The sequence below is a fragment of the Colossoma macropomum genome, unplaced genomic scaffold, assembly GCF_904425465.1.
Source record: "Colossoma macropomum unplaced genomic scaffold, Colossoma_macropomum, whole genome shotgun sequence".
Classification (NCBI taxonomy): domain Eukaryota; kingdom Metazoa; phylum Chordata; class Actinopteri; order Characiformes; family Serrasalmidae; genus Colossoma; species Colossoma macropomum.
Genome location: NW_023494803.1, coordinates 17138312 through 17160313, shown reverse-complemented (window position 1 = coordinate 17160313; position 22002 = coordinate 17138312). Strand labels below are relative to the sequence as shown.

Below are 22002 nucleotides of genomic sequence, written 5' to 3'. Positions count from 1 at the left end.
TTAAGAATAAAAAGCTTTATTTCAAATAAAAAATAAAAATGAACCGTAATAAATCATTTCTGATGCTTCTGGTTATCGTGAATATCTATAACAACAAGCATCTCTTAGCACACCAACATTTTGCTTTCGCTCCTGCGACCAAAGCACGTTCACAGCAAACGGACTATACAATAAAAATAGTACCTGCTCCCTGCGTCCCGTCCGGTCCAATTAAATAAGTGTCTTATTATTTCTCTCTTTTTCAAGGTCAGTATATTTCCACACGGTGGAAACCCCTTTTCCAGCACTCTCCCAAACTTTGTGCTGGACTGAGCGCTTACAGGCAACCTGCTCCACCAACAGACGCAGAGGGTCTGCTTTCACACACACACACACGCGCGCGCGCTGGACAGCGGAGGAGCCTTCAGTCTGACCGAGCTTCAAATCAACCGCTTGTTCCGTATGTAGTGAACTAACTAACCATTCAGTCATCACCTTAAACTACAGGGAACAGTCGTGTACCCTAACTAGTGTATGAGACAATGAACAACAAATCGACAAAAAAAATAAAATAAATTCAACATGGTCGCCAAATCTCCAGCCACTCCGAAAATATGTATATACAAGTCATTACTGGTATTTAAACAGTTTACACTTTCTGAATTGATAAATGCTGTCAGCGTTTTGTTAGCGGTTGGGTTGTTTGTTAACAGTCAGTTAGCAGAAGCCTCGTGTCCCAAAGTTCACACTTGTGTGAGCATTCATGAGTTTTATTTTTTAATTTTTTTTTACATTTCTCAACGTGTAAAAGTGCACAAGACCAAGCGAAACCCCCCTCCCCCACCCCAACACACCTTTTCCCCCTATATGTCACATCTCATCTCACCCTAAGGTGACAAGATGATTATTTTTTATTAATGCGTGGCCACTATTACTATATTAAGGCCATGAGTAACGTTTCTCATAACTCCAAGGACTCCATTATTAATTCGTGGCATCAATATAGTAATCTTTGGCCTCAATATATTAATTTGTGGCTACGCCTTATTTAAAAATAATCACCACATCGCGTTAGTGGCTTTATACAGCTGTATGGTGGTATCCTGTCTGACAGCAGCAGAGCCAATGGAAATCTCCATCTCCGCTGAGGGGCGGGGCTTCTCACAAAGAGTGAAATCTAAACGAATTACTTTTCCTTGAGAGGACTGCTGCAGCTCACTGACACGGTAACTCATTTTCATGTGAGGAATAAACTAATATTTATGCACTTGGTCATTTTATGTGAAACTTAAAGTCATTTGCAGCATTTCTTACCGCGACTTCGCTAAGCTAGAATGTGATGTTGACGCGAGCTAGCTAACGTTAGTTAACGCTAGCTATCTGAGCAGAGCCTCGGTGAAACACACAGCGTCTACGAGAGACCAAGGCGTCTAAACAGACGCTGTTCATGAAATTGTGTTTTGAGACATGTTTTTAGATTACAGTCATGACAGACAGGCTGTATTTACTACTAAGTTGGTTTTAGTTGGCCAGTGGTGCAGTTGTCTTTTGTCACTGAGGGAAAGTCGGCCGCTGTTCCACTAAAACGTTTTTTTATATTAGTAATTTTGCTCCACAATTTTTGTCAGTGTTAGTACAGTGTTAATGTTATTCACATATTTATGGCTGAAACAAGTTTGTTAATTATAGGTCACCTAAGTGTGGACTTTGGAACAGGGTTTTTCGACAGTATCGAAGAACTGCAGCGTCCCAAATGTTCCTGTAGAACTATGCCCTTAGAGCTCCTGTTAGTTCACTACGCACGGGACGAGTGGTCGATTTGAGACACAGCCCAGTCAGTCTCCTCTGCCACTTTCCAGCATAATTAAAACGAGGCTGAAGTCAGCTTCTTAATTGGGAGCTTCTTGTTCGAATTTTTCCGTTCCACCTTAAATGGTACAGCTTAAACGGCGCAGCAGTTACATTGTATTATAACCTATACACCATTTAAGGCAGAATTAGATAATTCGAACAAGAAGCTGGAGGATAAGAAACTGACATCAGCCTCGTTACAAAACGGGAGCTCGCACTGTCGCCGTGATTTCTTGGAAATGTCTTCGGTTCGGACCCCCCACCCCCCAACAACCCCCGGGGGGTCTCAGTCCAGGTCTATGGAGATGCAGCGGCACTGCTTGACGCGCTGCACGCGCTTCTTCTTGGTGGGCGGCTGCAGGTCGGGGCAGTTGAGCGTGTAGGTCATGGTGGTGAAGCGGCGCGGCTTGCAGAACGAGCAGGACTGGAAGGCGCCCTCCTCCTCCGCGCGCACGTGCCGCGGGATGTAGAAGGAGTTGCACTGGCCGTAGCAGAAGCGGTTGATGATGGTGAGGCTCGCGCAGCCCTCCTCGTGCAGCGTCTGCTTCAGCGGCTGTGTCTTGCACCAGTCGCGCTTCAGGTAGCGCCGCTCCGTCACATGCAGCGCCTCCTGGCTCGACTCCAGCACCTCCTCGGCGGAGGAGGCAGAGGCGGCGGAGGAGGCGGAGGAGGAGGAAGAGGAGGAAGGTGAGGATGCGCGGCGGCGCTCGGACTCATTGGCGCTGCTCTTGGCCGGGTGAGGAATTGCGCCCTGAGAGCCGCGGTTCCCCTTCGCGTCCGACGCGCGCCACACAAGCGCAGAGGCCAGCAGCAGCAGGGCGCAGAGGAGGCGCGAGACATCCGCCATCCTGAGGACAGGACACAGAAGCGGTCAGTGGCCGCAGGAGACAAATCAGCTACTGAAGCTACTCAGAATGCAACTGTGCATTGAGACAGTTTTTTAAGCTCAATTTGGAAAAATGGCATCATGAGCTAGAAAAAATGCTCTTTAACATGCTATAAATGTAGGGATTGGGAATAAGAGAAATGACTCATGACTTAACATGATGCCCTAAAACTAGTGTCACTAATGCAAGTAGCACTTAAGCTAAGTTTAGACAGCTACACAATTTGAAATAGTATCATAATGGACTTTCTGAAAAGGGAGGAAACTGTGCATGCAGAGGCTTCAGAGCTCTCATGTGATGCCCTATAAACTGGTTTGACAGAACTTTATATAAGAATTGGAATGCACAAGAATTTATGGACACCTTTTTTTGGAAAAATAAGCCTAACATAGAAAAGCTATCATAAATCAGAAAAAACACTCCATAATAGCCAAAAATGTAAGCGATGTAATTAAGAGAAATGACTTATTACCTCAAATGAAGCTTTCAGAGCTCTCATGCAATGCCCTACAAACTGTTACGACAGAACTTTGTATAAGAATTTGAACGCACAATAATTAACTATTCACAGGAATCTTGTGTATTATTAAGGCACTAATTTGAAAAAAATTCAGAAGCCCAACATGGAAAAAGTGTCATCATGAATCTGAAAAATAAGCCTTGTGCATTCATTCCCAAATGACTTATGACCAAAAAATGATCCCCAAAATCTATTGTCGCAAAAATGCAAAACTTCAGCCAGCAGCCCAACGTGGAATAGTGTCATCGTGGACTTTATGAGGCTATTCAGAACGCAGATCCTGAATTTTAATACACAAGATTTTACTATAGACAGGAATATGTGGTGCATTGCTAGTGCACTGTGGTTTTATCAAAGCAACTAAAAAAAAAAAAAGGCTGAATCCCAACAAGTGCCATTACAATTCAGAAAAAAAAAAATGTGCAGTCACTCCCTAATATCCTAAAAACATAGGCGATGCAATTAAGTGAAATGACTTATGACTGCAAACAATGCCATGAAACGAGTGTCACAAAAAGCACTAATGCAAATGTTATAGTTGAACTAAGTTTAGACAGCCAACAAACATGGAATAGAATCATTGCAGACTTTGTAAAGCTACTGAGAATGCAACTGGGCGTGTAAGGCCTTCAAAACTCCCAAAACTGCCATGTCAGAACTTTGTCCACTGGTGTGGCATTATTAAACCCACTTAGCTCAACGTGGAAAAGTACCATCATGAAAAAAAAAAAGAAAATAGCGCTTAAAAGTTGGAATAGTATCGTTATGGACTCTCTGAAGTTATTAAGAACACAGCTGCACATGAGAAATGCTTGAAGAAAGTTCAAGTTCATCAAAAAATGGAATTAACACAGTTTTTCTCTTACCCAAATGTAGCTGATCAGTCAAGATGTGCTTGGTCTGAATTTGCTTTTTTAGTTTTGCAATGGAACTACAAGACTAATCAAGACTAATCTAGCTAAGAAGTGGTGATCACTAAAAATGGCATTAAAGGACATCTTGAAGCCTAAACTTTGTCTGTATTGCTGTTCATGTCTAAAGATAGATATAGTCATAAAGTGACATATAAGGAAGTCTGTTCGAGAGTGCTCAACAGCTCACTACAGTTTAAAGCCAGTCTTTGATGATTTAGCAGCTGTTGCAGACTTGCAAGATGCTACTTGGCCCACCATCCATTTCATTCCATTACTTCCATTATTTGTTAGCTACATTAGCCTTTTAGCTCCAGTGCGAAACTAAAGAAGCAAACTTGAGACCAAATGTCCTGATTGATCGACAGTATTTGGGGTCAAGCTCTATAAATTAGATTTTTTTGCCAAAGCATTCATTTGAAAGTGATTTCATTGGCTTAGATGATGCCTTTGTATTCCACTTGTAAAACCTTTAGACGAAAGCCAAGCATGGTAAAGTGCCATCATGGACAGGAAAATAATATCACACATGCAAGTCATATGTTTAGGAAAACTGTGTGTGAACTCAAGTATAAACTGGAGTCCCTTTTTATTTGAATGAAGCTGTCGAATGTGGAAAAGTGCCACCATGGAACAAGAAAAGGTTTTGGTGCATGAACTCCATGCAAAATTGTCTTTAAAGCACAAAAAAGCTTTTTGCTAATACTCTGTACATGCAAGGCTGGAAAATAATATCACATGCCAAAAAATGGGGTTACAGAACTTTTGCAGTTGAAGTAATACCACTCATGCTACTTTAAGCATGTTCGAACAGCAGTTTCACATGTTGAATGGCCACAGCCCAGCTGTAGGGAAAATGCCATTGAGGTACCAAAATAAAACGAAATAATCTGAAATACTTTAAAATGTGCTCTGCACATCAGGTTTTTACTGCATTATAAATATTTATGTGTGCTTAAGGGAAACAACGCCTTGGTCTCTTAAATGAAATGATGGCCAACTTTATGATGTTCATTATCAAAGCACTGATGCCAGGTTTGGTATAGCTGTACCTTGGATGAACATCTAATGGCACCTATTTGGATTTTATTTTGATTACCTGTCATTTCCATTATTGAATTTATGATCAAATTAAGATTCTTTTGTTTTGTTCAGTTTTAACATAAGCGATTTTTTTAAAAAGTGATAAACCTCACGTGGCTTCATCGAATTGAAACAAACCTTCCAATTTGTGCTCAGAGAACATATGGAATAAAATGTCACATATGGACATTAATGGGTTACAGAAAACGTTTATACCAGGCAGCAAATCAAACTAAGTAATCCAGCATGTCCATGTTCAACTGCCCATAAGACTATAAAAAAGTGCTATTAAAGGAGCACAAAAATAACCTAAATCCATCGTTTTCAACAGGATGAGACAGAAACAGATCTGTTCTAGATTTGGTTTTCCATTACACATTACACAGGATTTACGTCGAAAGACTCCTTTTACTAAGATGTGCCTTTTACTAAGATGATCCGCCAACTGCAAACATTAAAAGGCAGTGTATCAGTTCCGAGCTTCAGAACCATCATTACCAGACAGAAAGACCTCCAGAGAAGAGTGAAGACACAATGCTGACCTAACAATGTTAAATGAACTCTTTAACAAAGACCTTCAACACAGGCAGAAAGCCTCCTGCGCCTAAAGCTAAAGGACACCTGCTTCTGGACCACCAGCTCACTGAAGCTGAGAAAGCGTAGAGCCTGTGCATCCTCACTGAACTCCAGCATGTAGATGCTCGGATCTCTCACCTGTCAGTGTCCCGGGACGACGAGGGCGAAGCCAAGTGGTCTTCCTGGAGGGATCCGAGGAGAGAAAAGAGGCTGAGCGAGGTAAACGGGGTCAGCAGGAGAGAGAGAGGAGCCAGTAAAGCTTACAGAGATAGCGAAAGAAAGACAGAGGCAGCGGTGGGCTTTTAATCCAAACTGCAGCAGCGCCTCACTGGCTCCTTTTTAAATGTCTGCCAGCTGAGCCGGACGCTGCGCTCCCCTCCACGTTATTGGCTCAGTACAAACTTACCGCCCCCTCTGCTCTTCACCACACAGGCGAAAGAAGCCGCTGAGAGGAGGAGGACGATGATGGAGTGATGAAGATCTTGAGCTCGAGGGAACAACAGGCCGCCAAAAATCACGGCCACACAGCAAAACACCCACAACGAACTAGTAACTACTATGAGTGCCCATTTCTGTCCAGCTGAACTTATAGAAACAGTAGACGAGCGATGTTTCACCTTTGAGAACAGCCTCGAAAAAGTTTGACCTGCTGCCCCAATTAAATAAACAAAATTTAACACAAAAGTAAACAAAAACCTATTTAATCATAGAATTTATTGATAGTATAATTAGAAAGGACTGATTACAGCTTATAAACGAATACATGTCAGAGTGTGACTGAATTAGTAACATATTTCAACGAACAAACCATTAATGTATTTTATCATGGAATTTATTATTGTAAAGGTCAGTTTAAAAGAAGTTTTTAGGAATATGCTTTCTGAGGTCTCCGTCCTCTTAACACCAGCCATACAGCTGATTCACTATATCGCTCATAAACCTCCAACTTCTGCTCCCTTGTGTTTTATTATAGCAGCTGCCTTTCTAAACAATGGGCCACAGAAATAAATACACAGAGAACATTAACACGCCTGTTCACAGAACTCCAGAGATATTTGAAGAGAAAAATGTGACTAAACTAACAGATAGACCACTAAAATAAACTTCAGCTGTCCCACAAGCTGTCTCTCATCACGGAGCTGAATATTCCCGTCCTCCTTCTTCATCAGACAGCTCAGAGCCAAACTCTGCACAAATCCCCTCTAATGGGAGTGAACTCATCCAGAGTTACCATCTTCAGCGCTTTAATTCGGCTACTGCGCTCCATTAGACACGGGCGGATGTGGTCAGGCCTGTGTGCGTCCACTTCCAGGGGGAATTAGCCTACAGGCTTGGCCGGACATCTGCAACTTCAGACCGCGCTTCTCTAAAGCCAGTCAGTATTACTCACTCTGACACGAGGAGTGAAAGAGCAGAAATAGCTCAGTAGCTCATGTCAATAAAACATCTATTAATTTTGCAGAACGGCACTGGGGCAGGAAGGAGGCATGGTATAAATTCTTAAGACGGCCGAAATAATATGACTGCACAGTATTCCTCATTATTTAAAGTAGCGCTTTATATATTTAGTAAAAAAATATACCTCATCCTTATTCACAGAGAGCAAATGCTGAAGGCAGTAAAAGTTTACCTTGTACATTTTAAATGACCGGGAGGTCAGAGAGGAATGTCCTGCCTATTATATCCATTCTATAAACGAAATCATTAATATAGTTTAGGTTAACTAACCATTTTAAAATTTAAATGCTGAGGCTAACTGGTCACCCTGATCTCAGTCCCCCATTTTATTAACGTGATCCAGCCTTTGGTTTTATACGTCTTACTTGAGATTACTCGAGTTTAGAGTTTGTAAAACTTTGGGCGCCACCCTGTGGCGCAAAAAGGAACTTCAAAGAAAACAAACACGTTTTGAAGTGGCAACTTTACGCTTTATAAACGAAGCTCCAAGACATTGCATACAAAGCAGACTGACAAAATTAAAAAAAGCTCAAATAGTAAAATTTGTAATACTGTTTCATTCTTACAAACATATGAGGTACATCAGAATTTTTTTAAAACCCACTTCTTCATTGACATTGCTGCTCAAGACTTTAACCATTAAGCTTGGAAAATAAATACAATGTAAATAAGGTCACCATCTAAAATCCTTCCATCCAGATCACACAGACATACAGCCACTCTTAATACAGACAGCAACCTCTGAGATCAATCACTCTTTACACTTTCCCTGGCTCACAGCTGCACTTGCTAACTTCAAGCTTTCACTTGCTAACTTAAGTTACAGGACACATCCTAGCACATTTTCTCGCTTAGGAGAGTCGGATTAAGACCCTTTCATGTTACATGACCAAGAAAACTCTAGTCATAGACTTGAGGGCATCAGGACTTATCCTGATGTACTGGAATAACACACGATTACAGTGCTTCTGCCAAATTAGCAGAACATCCTCACCAATATTCCATCAAAATGGGGCTAATTCAAAATTAGCCTCCAGATATCCTTAGAACAGCAGGAGTTTGATAAAGAGATCAAAGCTAAAATCATATAATGTGAATTAGGTTTTACCCTGCATTAGAAAAAGAAAGGCATAAAGCACAAGGTTGATTTTCAAGTACACCGTTTGGCCTGTTGTCACATTAACCAAACCACGATAACCCTCAAAATCTGAAATATAACCGGTCATAACTAAATTAGATGAAGTTTGAAAAGCAAATATGAATACAAAAACATCAGCATGAACCTAAAATAATTAACAGTTCAAACTTGCAAATAAATTAAGACCCCTGAATAGACGAGATGGAGAAACAGGCCAAAGCGGTCAACCTGATGAAGCAGATCACACTTGAGATGTATCGCAGTCTTAAAGGTCTATGGGTTTCATAGCAGAGAGCAGTTTGACCTGCGTAAGTGGGTTCTTGGGTGAGCCTCTGTAGTGACTCATGTCTCTCTCAGCTGCCTCAAGCAGGACAGACTTCGGAAATTCCGATGGGATACCTTTAGCTGAGAAGGCATCACCCTTTGCCTTGGGTGCCTCCGTATTGGTTATATCTCCCAAGGGACAATGCATAATGGTGCAGCAAGTGGCTGACTTTATGGGGGGCTCTGGTGGCTTTGGTATAACTCTCTCAACAGGAGTCTCACTAGGGACCTCTGTGGCTTGACCTTGCAGCAGCACGTCAGCGGATAGGCCACTTTCTAAACTCAGCGCTTTCATGCCAGAGGATCCTCGACTGGCAGCACACCACCCAGACCGGACCTCTTTTGTCTGGTTGAGCAGGGAGTTAATCCTTCTGACCGACTGCCGCACAGGCGTCCGCTGAAACTTCAAAGGAGACCGGACCACTTTGGGTTTGGGCGAACTGAGAGTCAGCATGTTAAAACGCTGTATATGATCAGACACTTTCGTTCGGTGTGGCTGCACTAGATCCAAAGAGGGTTCTCGCTGTTGGCTCTCATGCTGACTTGAAGATTCCGAAGACGCTTCTACCGGCAATGGCTCTTTAAACTCATCAGGCTGCGAGGTGTTGAGTTCCCTGGCTCTCTCTCTTGCTGCAAATGGAGTAGACTGAACCGTGATGGAACTGTTAAGTCTGAAAGCCACAGGGCTTTGGATGTCAAGAGCATCGATCAGCCGGCTGCAGTTTGCGGAACCTGTTGAGCTGTCCACAATCAAGCAGGTGCTTTCAACACTCACCGAGCTCTCCTGGGTGCTCTTCACCATCATAGAGCTTTCTCCAGTTTCAGTATCAAACAGTACACTGTCTATGTGCAAAGGAGACAAGGGAACTAACTCAATTTGTCCAAAGGTGACATTCTGATCTTCCACTAAGCTTTGTGACACTTGGAGAGAGGAATTTTTCTTTAGTTCAGAAGATACAGGTGAATTTTCTGAAGGTATAGAGAGCTCAGATGAACTGGGGTTATTTGCATTTTCTTCTGTTTTCTCTTTGGGCTCCTCTTTGTAGTCCATGTCAGTAGTACAAAGAGTACTTACAGTAGTACAAAGGGTACTTACAGGCTCATCCAAAGCCCCCCTGACCCTCACAAGAGTAGGACCTGCCTGAGAGGGTTCCTCACTGAAAGACTCGGAACTTGCCAGGCTCTCAGCGCTGGTAGCACAGCAAAGGCTCTTTGGGATGTTACCAACTAAAGGCGGCTTGCTGACAATGATCGGTTCTGAGCAGTAGGTGGTCTTGAGGCATGCGCTCATGGGAGTGTCTGAGAAGGAGCTTCCTGTGTAGGCTTGGGTTCCATCTGGAGTCTCTGCACTCCAAGAGGTTGCAGGTTCCTTAGTGCCACATGGGGTCAGAAGGTTGTTTTCAGACTTACTGATGTACTTGGAGCCTGTGAAGCAGATTTGGCAACAGCATGGTATTGCTTTCACTCACAAAACAGAGAAACACAGACCCACATATACACACAAAAATGCAGCATCACACTGCAGCACAAACTAGCCTGGTTTAAAATTCCTTCACAGACTAAGTTGAGCCGCAAGTGGCCGTATCTTAGGCCAGGGGTGCGGAGCTCCAATCCTGGAGGGCCGGATTCCTGCACAGCTTGATTTTTCCTCAGCTAATAACAAACTTTGGTTGATGCGCTAAAGCAGGAAAGTCACCAAACTGTACTGGCCCTCTTTTCCCCCACCCCTGTCTTAGGGCCTGTTCATACTCTTCAGTCAGCACTTAGCTGAATCTGTGGAAAACTATGAAAATCGGGAAAATTTATCCAGGCTATTAATAAATTTAAGTATATAACCGAACATACACACATTTAATGCATAATTACAGTTTATTTGCAGAATCTAACAATTTGGTTTGGGGATGGTTGCGGTTGTTCTAGCACATTTGATTTTGATTTTAATTTGATTTTCCAATTTGTCAAACTCGGTAAATTAAACAAACTGTATAGTTTAATATATAAAATACAGACAAAAAAATACAAATTTAAATAAAAATTAAATGTAAATCAAGCACTGACCTGTTGAAGCACCATTTCTCAAAACAGACGGACTAAACGTGGTGTCTTTGGTAAAATGAAAGCTGGTGACACTCTCTTGTGTCGCAAGGCGCCAACCAATGACCTCTGACCCCTTTGGCACCGGTAGAGAATGTGAAAGGACACTCTGTTGGAATAAAGGCACCTTCTTTTTACTCCTGATTGTATGCCACATGTGTTGTTAACTGCTATGAGACCTTTTAGGGCTGGAATTACAAGAGCAATTATCGCAAAGAAATGCCAGTAATGAGTGTGTTGGCCAATGTATATTTATTTTAGAGCAAACAAACATTTCAGTATATCGCATCAAAATATCAAAGTATTTCTTAGATGCAAAGAAACCCACACTACCATTTCACAAATGGAAAAAATGTTAAAAATTGTTACATGTTAATATATTAAATGCTTTTCTTTCTTAAAATATTTTATCATAAAAACATTCAGTATTTATAGATTATAGACTAGATAAAAGTAAAATACAGACATTCTTTTCTTAATATATTATAAGATGTGCAAGGTTAAGCAAAATCAACAATCTACAAATGAAAGTGACGCAACAATTCAGATTAGTGTTTTAACAGTTAAAATAAATGGAAAAATGCTTATTCATTTTCACAAAGGCCCAGGTCATAATAAGAATTAAGATAGCTGATTCAAACCTCTCCTTTTAAGTCAACCTTATTTCACTCAGAAACAAAAAAAAAAGAAGTTGTAGAGAAAAATAATTGCAAATGTCTTTCTGCAAATAAGTGCAAAATCTGTGAATAACCATTTTGCATGTCAGTTTCCGTTTCCATGTCAGTTTTGTAAAAAATTTTTGGTTAAATGTATGGTTCCTTATTTCCAGTTATATGCCACTCTCTAAAAAGCTTTATTTCTCTTTCGTGTTTCTGTTGTCTTACAATCAGGCAATATTTAATACACAGTATTTAAGGACAAAATTCTAGTATTAGCTAAAAAAAGTAAAAAAAAGATTGATATTTATAAAGATAGTCTGAGACAAATTTACAGATACATCATCTGAAAGCAACTAATATGTACCATGAACATTAGCACCTCTCTGCATCAGACCTGGATCCCAGACCTGGATCCCAGACCTGGATCCTAGACCTGATTATTGCCCAGCTACTTTTAGTACTCATTAGTGATTACGGCTATGCAGACCACTGAGCTCTTAGAGCACACTTCTGTTCCCATATGCAAACACTGGTATGACATACCTGTGTCATACTGTCGCAAAAAAGGAAGACATTCGTCAACAAAATACCCAGGATAAACTGACAAAAGTGAAAAGAGCAGAAGCAAATAAACAGAAACATCAATCTATCTACTATTAAGCTTTGTGTTGAAGTCTACTATAAATTGCAGGGAAATTACAGCCAACAGTTAAAGAAGTCAGACGAAATTACACACGGACACACAAACATGCAAATTTTTACAGTACTGACAAAAAAAGGCAAATGAAGAGGTTGATTAAGTTGGATTGTGCAGTTTCTTGAGGCAGTTTAAGGAGATGGACTTACACAATCTCTGTTTGTTTTTCCGAGGCTAAAGCGCAGACGCAAGGACTTCCTCATTGCCTCTTTTTTTGCCACTCTTGGAGAAAAGCAGCCAGCTTTCCCTGACTCGGCTCTGAAAAATAAACCATATTGTACAAAACACTGTACAATGAAAGGATCTTGAGCATTCTCTGTTGTTTTCACACATGCCAAGCAAACAATGAAACTCTACATGAAAATTTAGCAGGTTCTCCTTAATGACTGCTTTTAGGCATATAAATTTATTTTACCTACATAAAATTTCCACCCAACCCAAAATTTCCAAGATATATATTAAATATAGATTCAATATATTTGAAAGCTAAATGAAAATGATTGTTTTTTTTCATCTGTATTACTGGTTTTTATTATTTTTTTTCATATATTTTTCTCCATTTTATATTAACTTTATTACTTAACCACTTTTATTGCTACCTTAGCAATAAACTATTAGTTTGCCACTTGTGGCAGGCATGGATTTTACTTATACTAGACTCACAAGTACATGCTAATTTTATACCATTAAGAAACACAATAGCAATTACAGTTCTTAGCAGTGCACGTAGAGAAGAAATTGTTTTGTAACCTCACAAGTAAATTCTTCGTTTATATAATTATGTGTCACCTGATCCTGTTTCTAACAGCTGTTTAATATAATAAGTCTTTACAACTAACTTTAATAAGTAACCCAATTATATAGTCGGACCGCATGGAGAGGCTCCTGCAATCTCTAAGATTTGACTCAATTCTCAAAGAAGTGACCAACAGACCCAACTTCTTGCAGGACTGCTCAGAACAAAGACATGAGCTGAAAATGTAAAACCTTTGATATAACTTTCTTTATTTTAAATCAGAACATACCTGTTAACGTTTCGGCGGCTCAGTCTTTTGCTCTTCCTCCGTGCAGAGCTTGCAGACACTCGGCTACATCTCCCCACAGAGGATAAGGCACTCTGAGAAGAGTCTAGTGTCCCTGAGGCACTGTGCACTGAAAGAATCACATAAAATGTGAAAAAAAAAATTATTTTCTTTTTCCTTTTGTTTTTTGCTAGAATGTATTCTTCTAGGATTTAAAGATTTAAAATCATGAAGCATAATTTAAAGACATCTCTATGCATGGTAAAGCAAACATGTATACAGATTTTTATAGGAAAATTTATATTTATATTTAAAACTCAAACTTATAGGAAACTACGTTATAATTTACAGAATATAACTCAACTCAAAATGTTTGGGCCCTTGCAACGAAAAACAGTATGTGACCTTTTTTGTAAAAACCAACACTGTATGGCATCATTTAAGACCCTATATTTAAAATAAAGATGTCACTAAAACATAAAGCATAATTTGCCTTTTAAATGTAAAAGGCTGTACAAAATAAAACAGACAACAAACTAACTGATAAGCCAAAGAAAATGTGGTTAATATATAACAATTAACAAATGGTTTTTCATTGGAAGGGCTCATTAATAAAATATCTAAAAACATCTAGTTTACGTGATCTGATGTATTGTAAAGCTGTGACGATTACATGATTAAAATCATATACTTAATTACAAAAATGAATCGACAAATTTCTGTTCTTGATCAGCTTAGTAATTAGTTTGTAATATGAATCATAGAGAGGGTAACAGGTCATTAGGTGTTTAGCAGTCTGAACATTCTCCACAAGGGGGAGTAATTAGTATTCAAGTCTTGTGTGCATCACTGAAAAAGAAGAAACCCACACCAGCAGGATCTCACAACTGCCTGTACGTTTGCAGTTGCAAATTTACATATATGCAGTATTCAGTTTAACTAGGGCCAAGTTAAATAGCTATGCAGACAGCTAACAGGTGACTCCAATAATGTTCAACTTATGTACAGAACTTACGGCTTGATACTAACACTATGTTGCAATTTCCATACAGGTGCTATCTGAAATTAGCATTAATAATACAAACCCAGTTCCAAAAATGTTGGGACCTTTTTGTAAATACACATTCATTCTAAATGTCATCACTGAAAAATGTTCCAAAAAAGTTAGGACAGGAGCATGTTTACCACAGTGTTACATCTTTCTTTTTAACAGCACTTTTTTCAGACAGAGTACATGCTTTAAAGTACTTGCCAACTGATATGCTATGTGAAATGCAGCTTCAACAGACAGCTCTGTCTAGGGACAATTATCAATAAAGCTGTTTTATTCAAAATATCAAGCTGTGCATTCAAGTACCGGGCAAACATGCTAAGAAACTGCTACAACAGCACTGCTAACTTGCGCCACACTGTGCACTGAAGCTAAAACCAGCTAGTGATGTACATGAGAAGGATGATATGGTCTCTATACAGCCTGTTTTACAAAGACAATTTATTTAAAAAATAAATAATAAAATCACCGTATTAACATTTATACCTCGCAATTCTATTTAGACAAACAGATTAAAGGGTTGGTAACAAACCAAGTTTTGTTCACCTACATGTCTCCCTCCGTACTGGGGAAGTGGCTGTGATTGTGTGCGTTTCAAAATACTAAAACTGCACAGTGTATTGCTGGCAGCAATATGCTATGGTAGAGCGTTAATGTGACCAGTGTCTTTGCATCTGACTGCCATGGTGTCAGCAACAATTCACTATATGAGCAGAGTCTCCTTCACTGCCAGAGTGAGCTGTTTGTTCATTAGCGCGGCAGCATACACTACGCTGACGTCACATGATATCGGACGTTGGTATCGGTACGTATTTACCTTTTTATGTTTTGTGGATGCAGCAACGGAAGGTGTTTGACAACAGTTTGTCGAAGAAGACTTCCAGTCCCGTGTGTTTCCTAGAGGGTTAAAATACCTAAAATCCTTGCTATTGCTCGCTGGAGTACATTATTTTTAAACTGCTGGATTTTTTGCTGAAGTGCCGAGCCTCGACCATACTTGCTCATAAAGGCCTAAGTCCTTCCTGGAGGCTCCTTTGTGACCCAAAAATTATTGCAACATCTGTTTGAAATGTTTTTGAACATTTCACAACATTCCTAGTCTTAAATTGCCATTTTCTTGACTTTTTTGGAACGAGTTGCAGGTATCAACTTCAGAATGAACATTTTGCAAGAAACATTACAACTGATACAGTAAAACAGTAGATATCTTGTTTTTGTACTGTTTTCATGCAAATACAGGTCAAAGAATTATAAATTACTGTTTTGTTTTTATTTACATTTTCTCTACTGTGCTCACTTTTTTGGAATTAGGTTTGTAGGGATGGTACTAAGGTTGCACAGAAAGTGAAGGATTTTTTAGTAAACTGCTGCGGTACTTAGCTGTGACAAGTTAATGAAATGACTGGCTAAAAGCACATTTAACTATTCTCCAAAATATCTCAAATTTTGGCATTAAGAAACAGAACCTACTTACATATGTATTTCTAAGCATTTCTATGCCACAGCTTTTTTTTGGTGTGTTAAAAACACCACAGCATGTCAGGAGTTTAAAGGTTTGAAGCTACATATACTATGTTCTCACAGAGCTAAACAATTTTAAGCAACTACTGGCCATTGTAGAACGTGTTCGGCCTCAATAACCAAAACCGAACTGCAAGGCTACATATATATCCAAACGCTACAAGACACTGCACCCATATGGTCCAAAGACCATAAGTTCAACCTGTCCACAAAAATAAAACACAAAAATGTACTTAATTTGTAACTTAATTTGGTTACACTCTTCAGAAACCTATTGCAGTTAACGCCAATTATCACTGATACATTGTCTGGAGACTCCTTTAAAAATTGCACCTGAACCAGGTGTGGATCCTCCGCCAAACAAGGCACTGGGGAACAATTCCAGGCCAAGATTCTTCTTGATGGATCTACGCTTCTTGTTGGAGAATCCATAACTGTGTCCTGATTCCATGGGAAGTTTGCGCTTAGGTGTAACGACAACAGGGGTGGCAGTGGATAGGACTAAATTAAGAAATTAAAACATTAATCAAAAAGACAGCTTAATTTAAAACATCAACATTACCTTGATTTGAAGCATGAACAGAAGAATGCTTGCAAAAGCACTTGCTGAGTAGATCAACATTTCCCAACCATTTCACCCACAGCATCCTTAAGTGTATAAAGTTTCAAGACACACTGCTTACACTTAGTATTTTGACCTAATACTCAACATCCTCACACACACATTTACACTCAATGTAGGATTAAATAACTACCTAGCAGGAATAGATGCTGTGAAGCTTGAAGTCATAGCACAATGTGCAGAAGCATGAAAACTGTCAGTAAAATTAACACTGGGCAGATAGAGTTGTCCAGTAATAATGAAAGTTTACTGCTTGTATACTTTGTCACAGCCAGATTTCAAATTATCGACATTAAGTTTCATTCTGCGAACCAGTTTTCATGCCGTGTATCTGTCAGCAGCCTAGTGTGCCAGGGAGTAGTGGTTGAGAAACACTGGGCTCAAGAAATTAAAGAGAAGAAATTAAATACATATATAGACTACCCATTCAGTGAAAGGAATGGAATAATTATTCAGATACATTCAGTATAAATCATGCCACTGGGACTAATTTAAGTAAGGACAATTATTCAGTGAAAGATGATGTATAATTTCTATAACCACTTTAAGACAGGGTCTAAGCAAGCACAAGCAAACAGCCAAATCAAGCCATTTATTTAAAGCAGGGCAAGCACACCTACAACAGATGCACCATAAAGCTCACAAATGCTCTATGACCGAATAACATTTCTTTCAATAATTTGGCAAACTCTATGGCAAGCAGATTTTTCATAAGAAAAGATTTATTACCTCAAATCTATTTCAGTTACTGAGGTACCATAACCCTCATGCATTCAATAGTTGTGCAGCCAAGCCTAACCTGAGCATATTCTATACCCACCTGTTCCATTAGGCTGAGGTGTATGTGAAGGGGTTCTATTACTTTTTAATTTATTGAGAGCTCCATTTACCACATCTGGAACGCAAGACAAAGCCACTCATCTGTGAAAGCCTATAGTTTTTAAATACTTAAAAAAAAAAAAAAAGACTGTGTTCCATTCCATTCAGTTCCAACTATGCAACAAGTAACCTGTATACAAAGTGTACGTTTATTTAATGGAAAAAGATCATTATTTTTAATTCACACACACACAGATCTCACCTCCTAAACTACGCCTGCATCTCTTTGCCCCTGAAGGTGTGTTTCCGTCCTCCACAGCATCCGACGGTGAAAACAGTCCAGCCTCACAACCCAGCATTGCGGGAACTCTGGCCATGAGGAACTCTGGCACCACACCTGGAGACAGATACAGACACACAACAGCACAAATCTATTTAATACTTACATTTCAAGAACAAATGTTGTAATGATTTTTGTCTGCCTTTTGATCTTAATTTGTAATCATAGATGTGATACCCAGGTCTTCAGCATTATCAATGAGGCACTGCACAACAGCAGCTTGAAGTTTTAGTTTCTTCTCAGTGCTGGCATTCATTTTCTCTGTCCCTTCTCCACAATGGAGGAGGTTTGGAGCGAAAATAACAGAAAGGTTGCTGCTGTCCATTTTGTTCTCAGCACACCTGAAAAAGAAAGAGGTTAGATTTTGCATTATACTTCAGGGATGTTTCTCCAGAACGCTGGGCAAATTAATGTGCATAAGCACAATAAATAGGGATCCATGCAGATACTCCAGAACTCTGTTAACCCCTCGAAGGGCCAGTATTCAAGTACTGAAATCAAAATTGGGGAAGTCGTTCCGTTTCAGCACAGGAAACCAGAGAGGAAAAAAAAAAAAACATACAGACTAATAACTGAATGAAAGAAACTCAAATACCTTAAAATGAGTGCACTGCCAAGGATGTGACTGGGAAGGCAGAAACACCACAGTTTTATTGCCAGCTAGGCTAGCTAGGTCCAAAAAGCTAGTGAATATTGCTTCGACAAACTGTTGGCACATCGTGTACTGGGGAGAAAAGACCTCGTGCAAGACGAGTCCTCATCAGCATCTGGTGTTATACCAGTTAGCTGTAGTTTTAACTCACTTCTGAAGATGTAGCCTCTGTTTCATTTATCATAAAACTACTGATTCTTCCTGGTGTCTTTAAATAATTTGACATGTTATCAAACGTTCCTGTGCATATTTATTCTGGACATATTTTTTGGCTTTATAGAAAAAGCTGTTCATGAAATGCTGACTGTTCCTTAGCCTTTCTGTGCACAAAAAACTTAAATAAATGAGTGCATGTTCTAGCAATAAAACAACTGGAGCTTTACCTACCATGTAATCTTTTACAAATGTCACCGCTGTAATTACTCTGGTATAACCAAGTATCAAATCATTGGCATTCAGTACCAAATTTCAATAGCTAAGTACTCAGTCTTAACATCCGAGAGTCAATAAGCATTCTTGCCCTATAATGCAGACCTCTGACTGGCTGTTGAAAACATTCTGAAAGCATGTTACCGCCAGCGCTTCTTGATTAGTCTGCATTTCGTTACTGTCCGTAAATACACCCACTTCCTGCAGAGCATACTAAAAATGTTCTTGTTTAAGTAAAAAACCTAACATCAGTTTTTGAATACACACGATTGGGTAATAAGCAAATATATTATGACAAAGTTTTTTTGCACCTCACCTCTGAGAGACCCTCTTTAGAAAACTGAAGAAGTAGCGCAGTGTGTTTAAATTCCCATGAGGTAGAATGCAGGACAGCAGGATGGTGGCTGATGTTCTCTCTTCCACAGTGGCCAGTTCCTGGGCTTTCAGAAATGCATTGTGCAGGTCTGCTGGCAGGATTGGCTCAGGTAGCTCCCTAAAGAACTGTTTCAAAAGTCCAGCGATGTCCAATGGAAGGGCAGTGGACAGACACTCTTCAGCCTGATCCAACTTTGCCTACAGGGTCAAAACAACAGAGCCACTGTTTAACAGGGGTTCCAGCTAGGGCCTCTCCATGAAAGGTCAGAAAAGTCAAGAAAGGCCATTACTCACCCTAAGCGCCTTCACTCGAACAATGGAACCTGATTTTCTAAACAGGCCCTCTGTGTCCAAATGCAACATAAGGCATGTACAGGCATCCACAAGGAAGCTACACAAGGATGGCAGATGTTAGAGCTGTTGATGGAATACTGTGTGGTTTTCTCTCTCACTCTCTCTCTCTTTTTTTTTTTACTATTGTATATTACTAATACACAGCAAACTGCGTGCTACATGAGGTACAAAAGAAAAAAATTAACACTAATCAGAGTAGACATTTAATTATAAGGGAATGAATTCTTACCAGGGTATATCTCCGTAATCTAGCACATGACAATGTGGCAGACTTTCTAAAGCAACTCCAAAAACCTTGACCTAAAAATAAGCAGATCAAGCATAACATCAGATTACAATTAAGAATTAAATTTCTATTTCTTTTCAAGTTAACCTATGCTTTGAAAGAAGCAAATCTTCTGATACCTATTTCGACAAGCCTACACAAGAGAAAAATGTCAGGCCGAGCCAGCTGTTTATGAGCAATGTTCCATAGCTGTAGGGCACATCCTTGTTTGGAATCTAACCTGATCAGACTCTCAGGTCAGTGAAGCAAATTAACATTCCTGAGACACTTCTTAGGAAAAAAAAGATGAACAAGCACTACACTGTTCATTTGAAAAGCAACAACACTGAAAACTGCCCGCCTGCCCTTAAAATTCAATTACTTAACTGACGACCAGCGGAAAGTAAAACGCAGCTGCTTTGTGTAAGTTATGAATATGACTGAACTAAAAAATACCCTAAAACAGCAGTTAATGATATTTGACACCTACATAATGAAAAATATATTTAAAAACCAAAACAGTGCATGTTAATCCATTCACTTTTACATTACATACAGCTAAGTAAAAGTAAAAAGACAGCCCTGAAAAAGATGATGGGGTTGCAAGAGAATGACACCACTATCTGTGACTGCTTTAATCAAATCTCTGAAATCTCTATTTACTGAAACCGATAGACTTTGCAGAATCACCGACTGCCAACATCTGTTTATTGTGTTCAGTTCACACAAAGGTAATTTGAGTGCTTATATACTAAATAGTGCTACTTGTAGATGCATACATGCAAACGACATCTAATCTTTTCATGGTGAACTATTCTTGGTGAACTAAATCCAGAGACCAAAAATCTCACCATTAACAAAAGCGCTAACGACAGTTTGTTCTAGCTGGTAACGTTAGCTGGTTGTTATGTTCGAGGGATACACAGATATTGACAGATCGGTTCATTTTTGTTTGATGTGTAACAATCAATTTTACACTGTACTTATTTACCTGTATGAATATGACTAAGGGATCACAACAGTACAATTCACAACCCAGACATGCATGTGCTTCAGCTTACGACTGGGAGTAACAGCCTTTCTGATGTGCATCTGCTTACACCCAAGAGGAAATTGTGCAACTTCACTTTTCACTGTGACAGTGACTTTAGTGACAATGACCTGATGGCTTGCTAAATAATCGAAGTTCACATCACAAGTGCAACTTACGCACTAAACACTCAAAAAACGCGTTTATTTTAGAAGCACTGAAATTTGTTTTATTGAATTTAATGAATGCGTTAAAACGTGTGTAGATTACACCGATACTGCACTTAGCTGGAAGTTGGCAGAATCAGGGAGTTCAGCTTCACTTACCGAATTGTCTGCTGTCAACTTGCTGCTGCTCGTTTTGCATTTGTTCCAGTTCTTAGTCTTTATTCCATACGTTGCACGTAGGTGCTGCACCACCGCCAGGCGTACGACGTTTCTTTCCACGGTTTTCATTATGCCTTGTAGTTTCTCAACTCTCGTGGAAGATAACTAACTTAGTAGGGCTAATTTACAAAGAAGAGAGCTGATGTGACGCCACAGACGAGCCTATTCAGTAACGATACACAGTCACTCTGAAAATAAATAACGAGCCAGCCAGGAAAGAAGTTTAACGTTAACTAAGCTAACCTAGTTAACTTGGTCCTCGGCTCTAACGTAAACCGTTCACGGTAAACGAACAATTACAGATACGTAGGAAATAGTGGGAGGTCTTATTATCTTTACTACATCGACTCAATTCAGAATATTAAGCCCGGAGTTGCTATTTTTCATCTTTTAGCATAACTAGCTAATTAGGTTAGCTAGCTAGCGTTAACTGTTAGGTATCTCGCTAACTCCGAAGTTTGGCAGCTTAGCTACTTAGGTTTACGTCGAGTAAAATGCGCATTAAGAGATATCCAGTTACCCATCTGTCCAGCATTTTGACAAACTTAACATTCCTGCGGCTTAAACTGTTCAGAAACCGAATTAAAAACACCCCCTACATAGCACACGTCCCTGTTTTCTCCGAGTCTAACTCGTCGCCTTCCTTCTCTGTAAACTTCTTTCAAACGGCAGCGCTGCTCCACTCCAGCGCTCTGATTGGCTGCAGATTGTTCAAATTTCTCAGCGCCTGCGTCACCACTGTCTGTCGCGCCATGTGATTGGTTACGCCAGTCACGTGACTGGGGTCTGTGGAAATACTGATGAAAAGCTTCTGCGGTGAATTTCAGGTATTACTGTACAGCAGGTAATAGGGCATACTATAATAAACTCACGTTTATTCTAGTTTAAGCAGATCACTGTTGTCGTATTCTTTCTTAAACGAGAAAAAACAAGCACTGCAAAGTTTTATTCAGAAAAGT

At 39.8% G+C, this 22002-nt stretch overlaps 2 protein-coding genes across 5 annotated transcripts; both read right to left on the bottom strand.

The window, feature by feature from the left end:
* Nucleotides 1-6226, bottom strand: grem1b (gremlin 1b). The gene is made up of 2 exons (XM_036593294.1): nt 5946-6226; nt 1-2678 (listed from the first exon to the last, which is right to left on the bottom strand). The coding sequence occupies exon 2, from the start codon at nt 2675-2677 to the stop codon at nt 2117-2119; it is 561 nt and encodes a 186-aa protein (XP_036449187.1). The 5' UTR covers nt 2678; nt 5946-6226; the 3' UTR covers nt 1-2116.
* A 14-nt stretch (nt 6227-6240) lies between these two features.
* On the bottom strand, nt 6241-21218 carry arhgap11a (Rho GTPase activating protein 11A). 4 transcript variants are annotated; one of them, XM_036593290.1, is made up of 12 exons: nt 20984-21218; nt 19592-19662; nt 19303-19399; nt 18950-19206; nt 17730-17893; nt 17475-17609; nt 17214-17288; nt 16105-16272; nt 13203-13329; nt 12327-12435; nt 10786-10930; nt 6241-10152 (listed from the first exon to the last, which is right to left on the bottom strand). In XM_036593290.1, exons 1-12 carry the CDS (start codon nt 21110-21112, stop codon nt 8669-8671), a joined length of 2961 nt encoding a protein of 986 aa, XP_036449183.1. In that variant the 5' UTR covers nt 21113-21218; the 3' UTR covers nt 6241-8668. The 4 variants fall into 4 exon arrangements, with proteins under 4 accessions (XP_036449183.1, XP_036449185.1, XP_036449184.1 ...); XM_036593292.1 differs by lacking the exon at nt 16105-16272; XM_036593291.1 differs by lacking the exon at nt 17214-17288.
* Between the last annotated feature and the right edge of the window lie 784 nt (nt 21219-22002).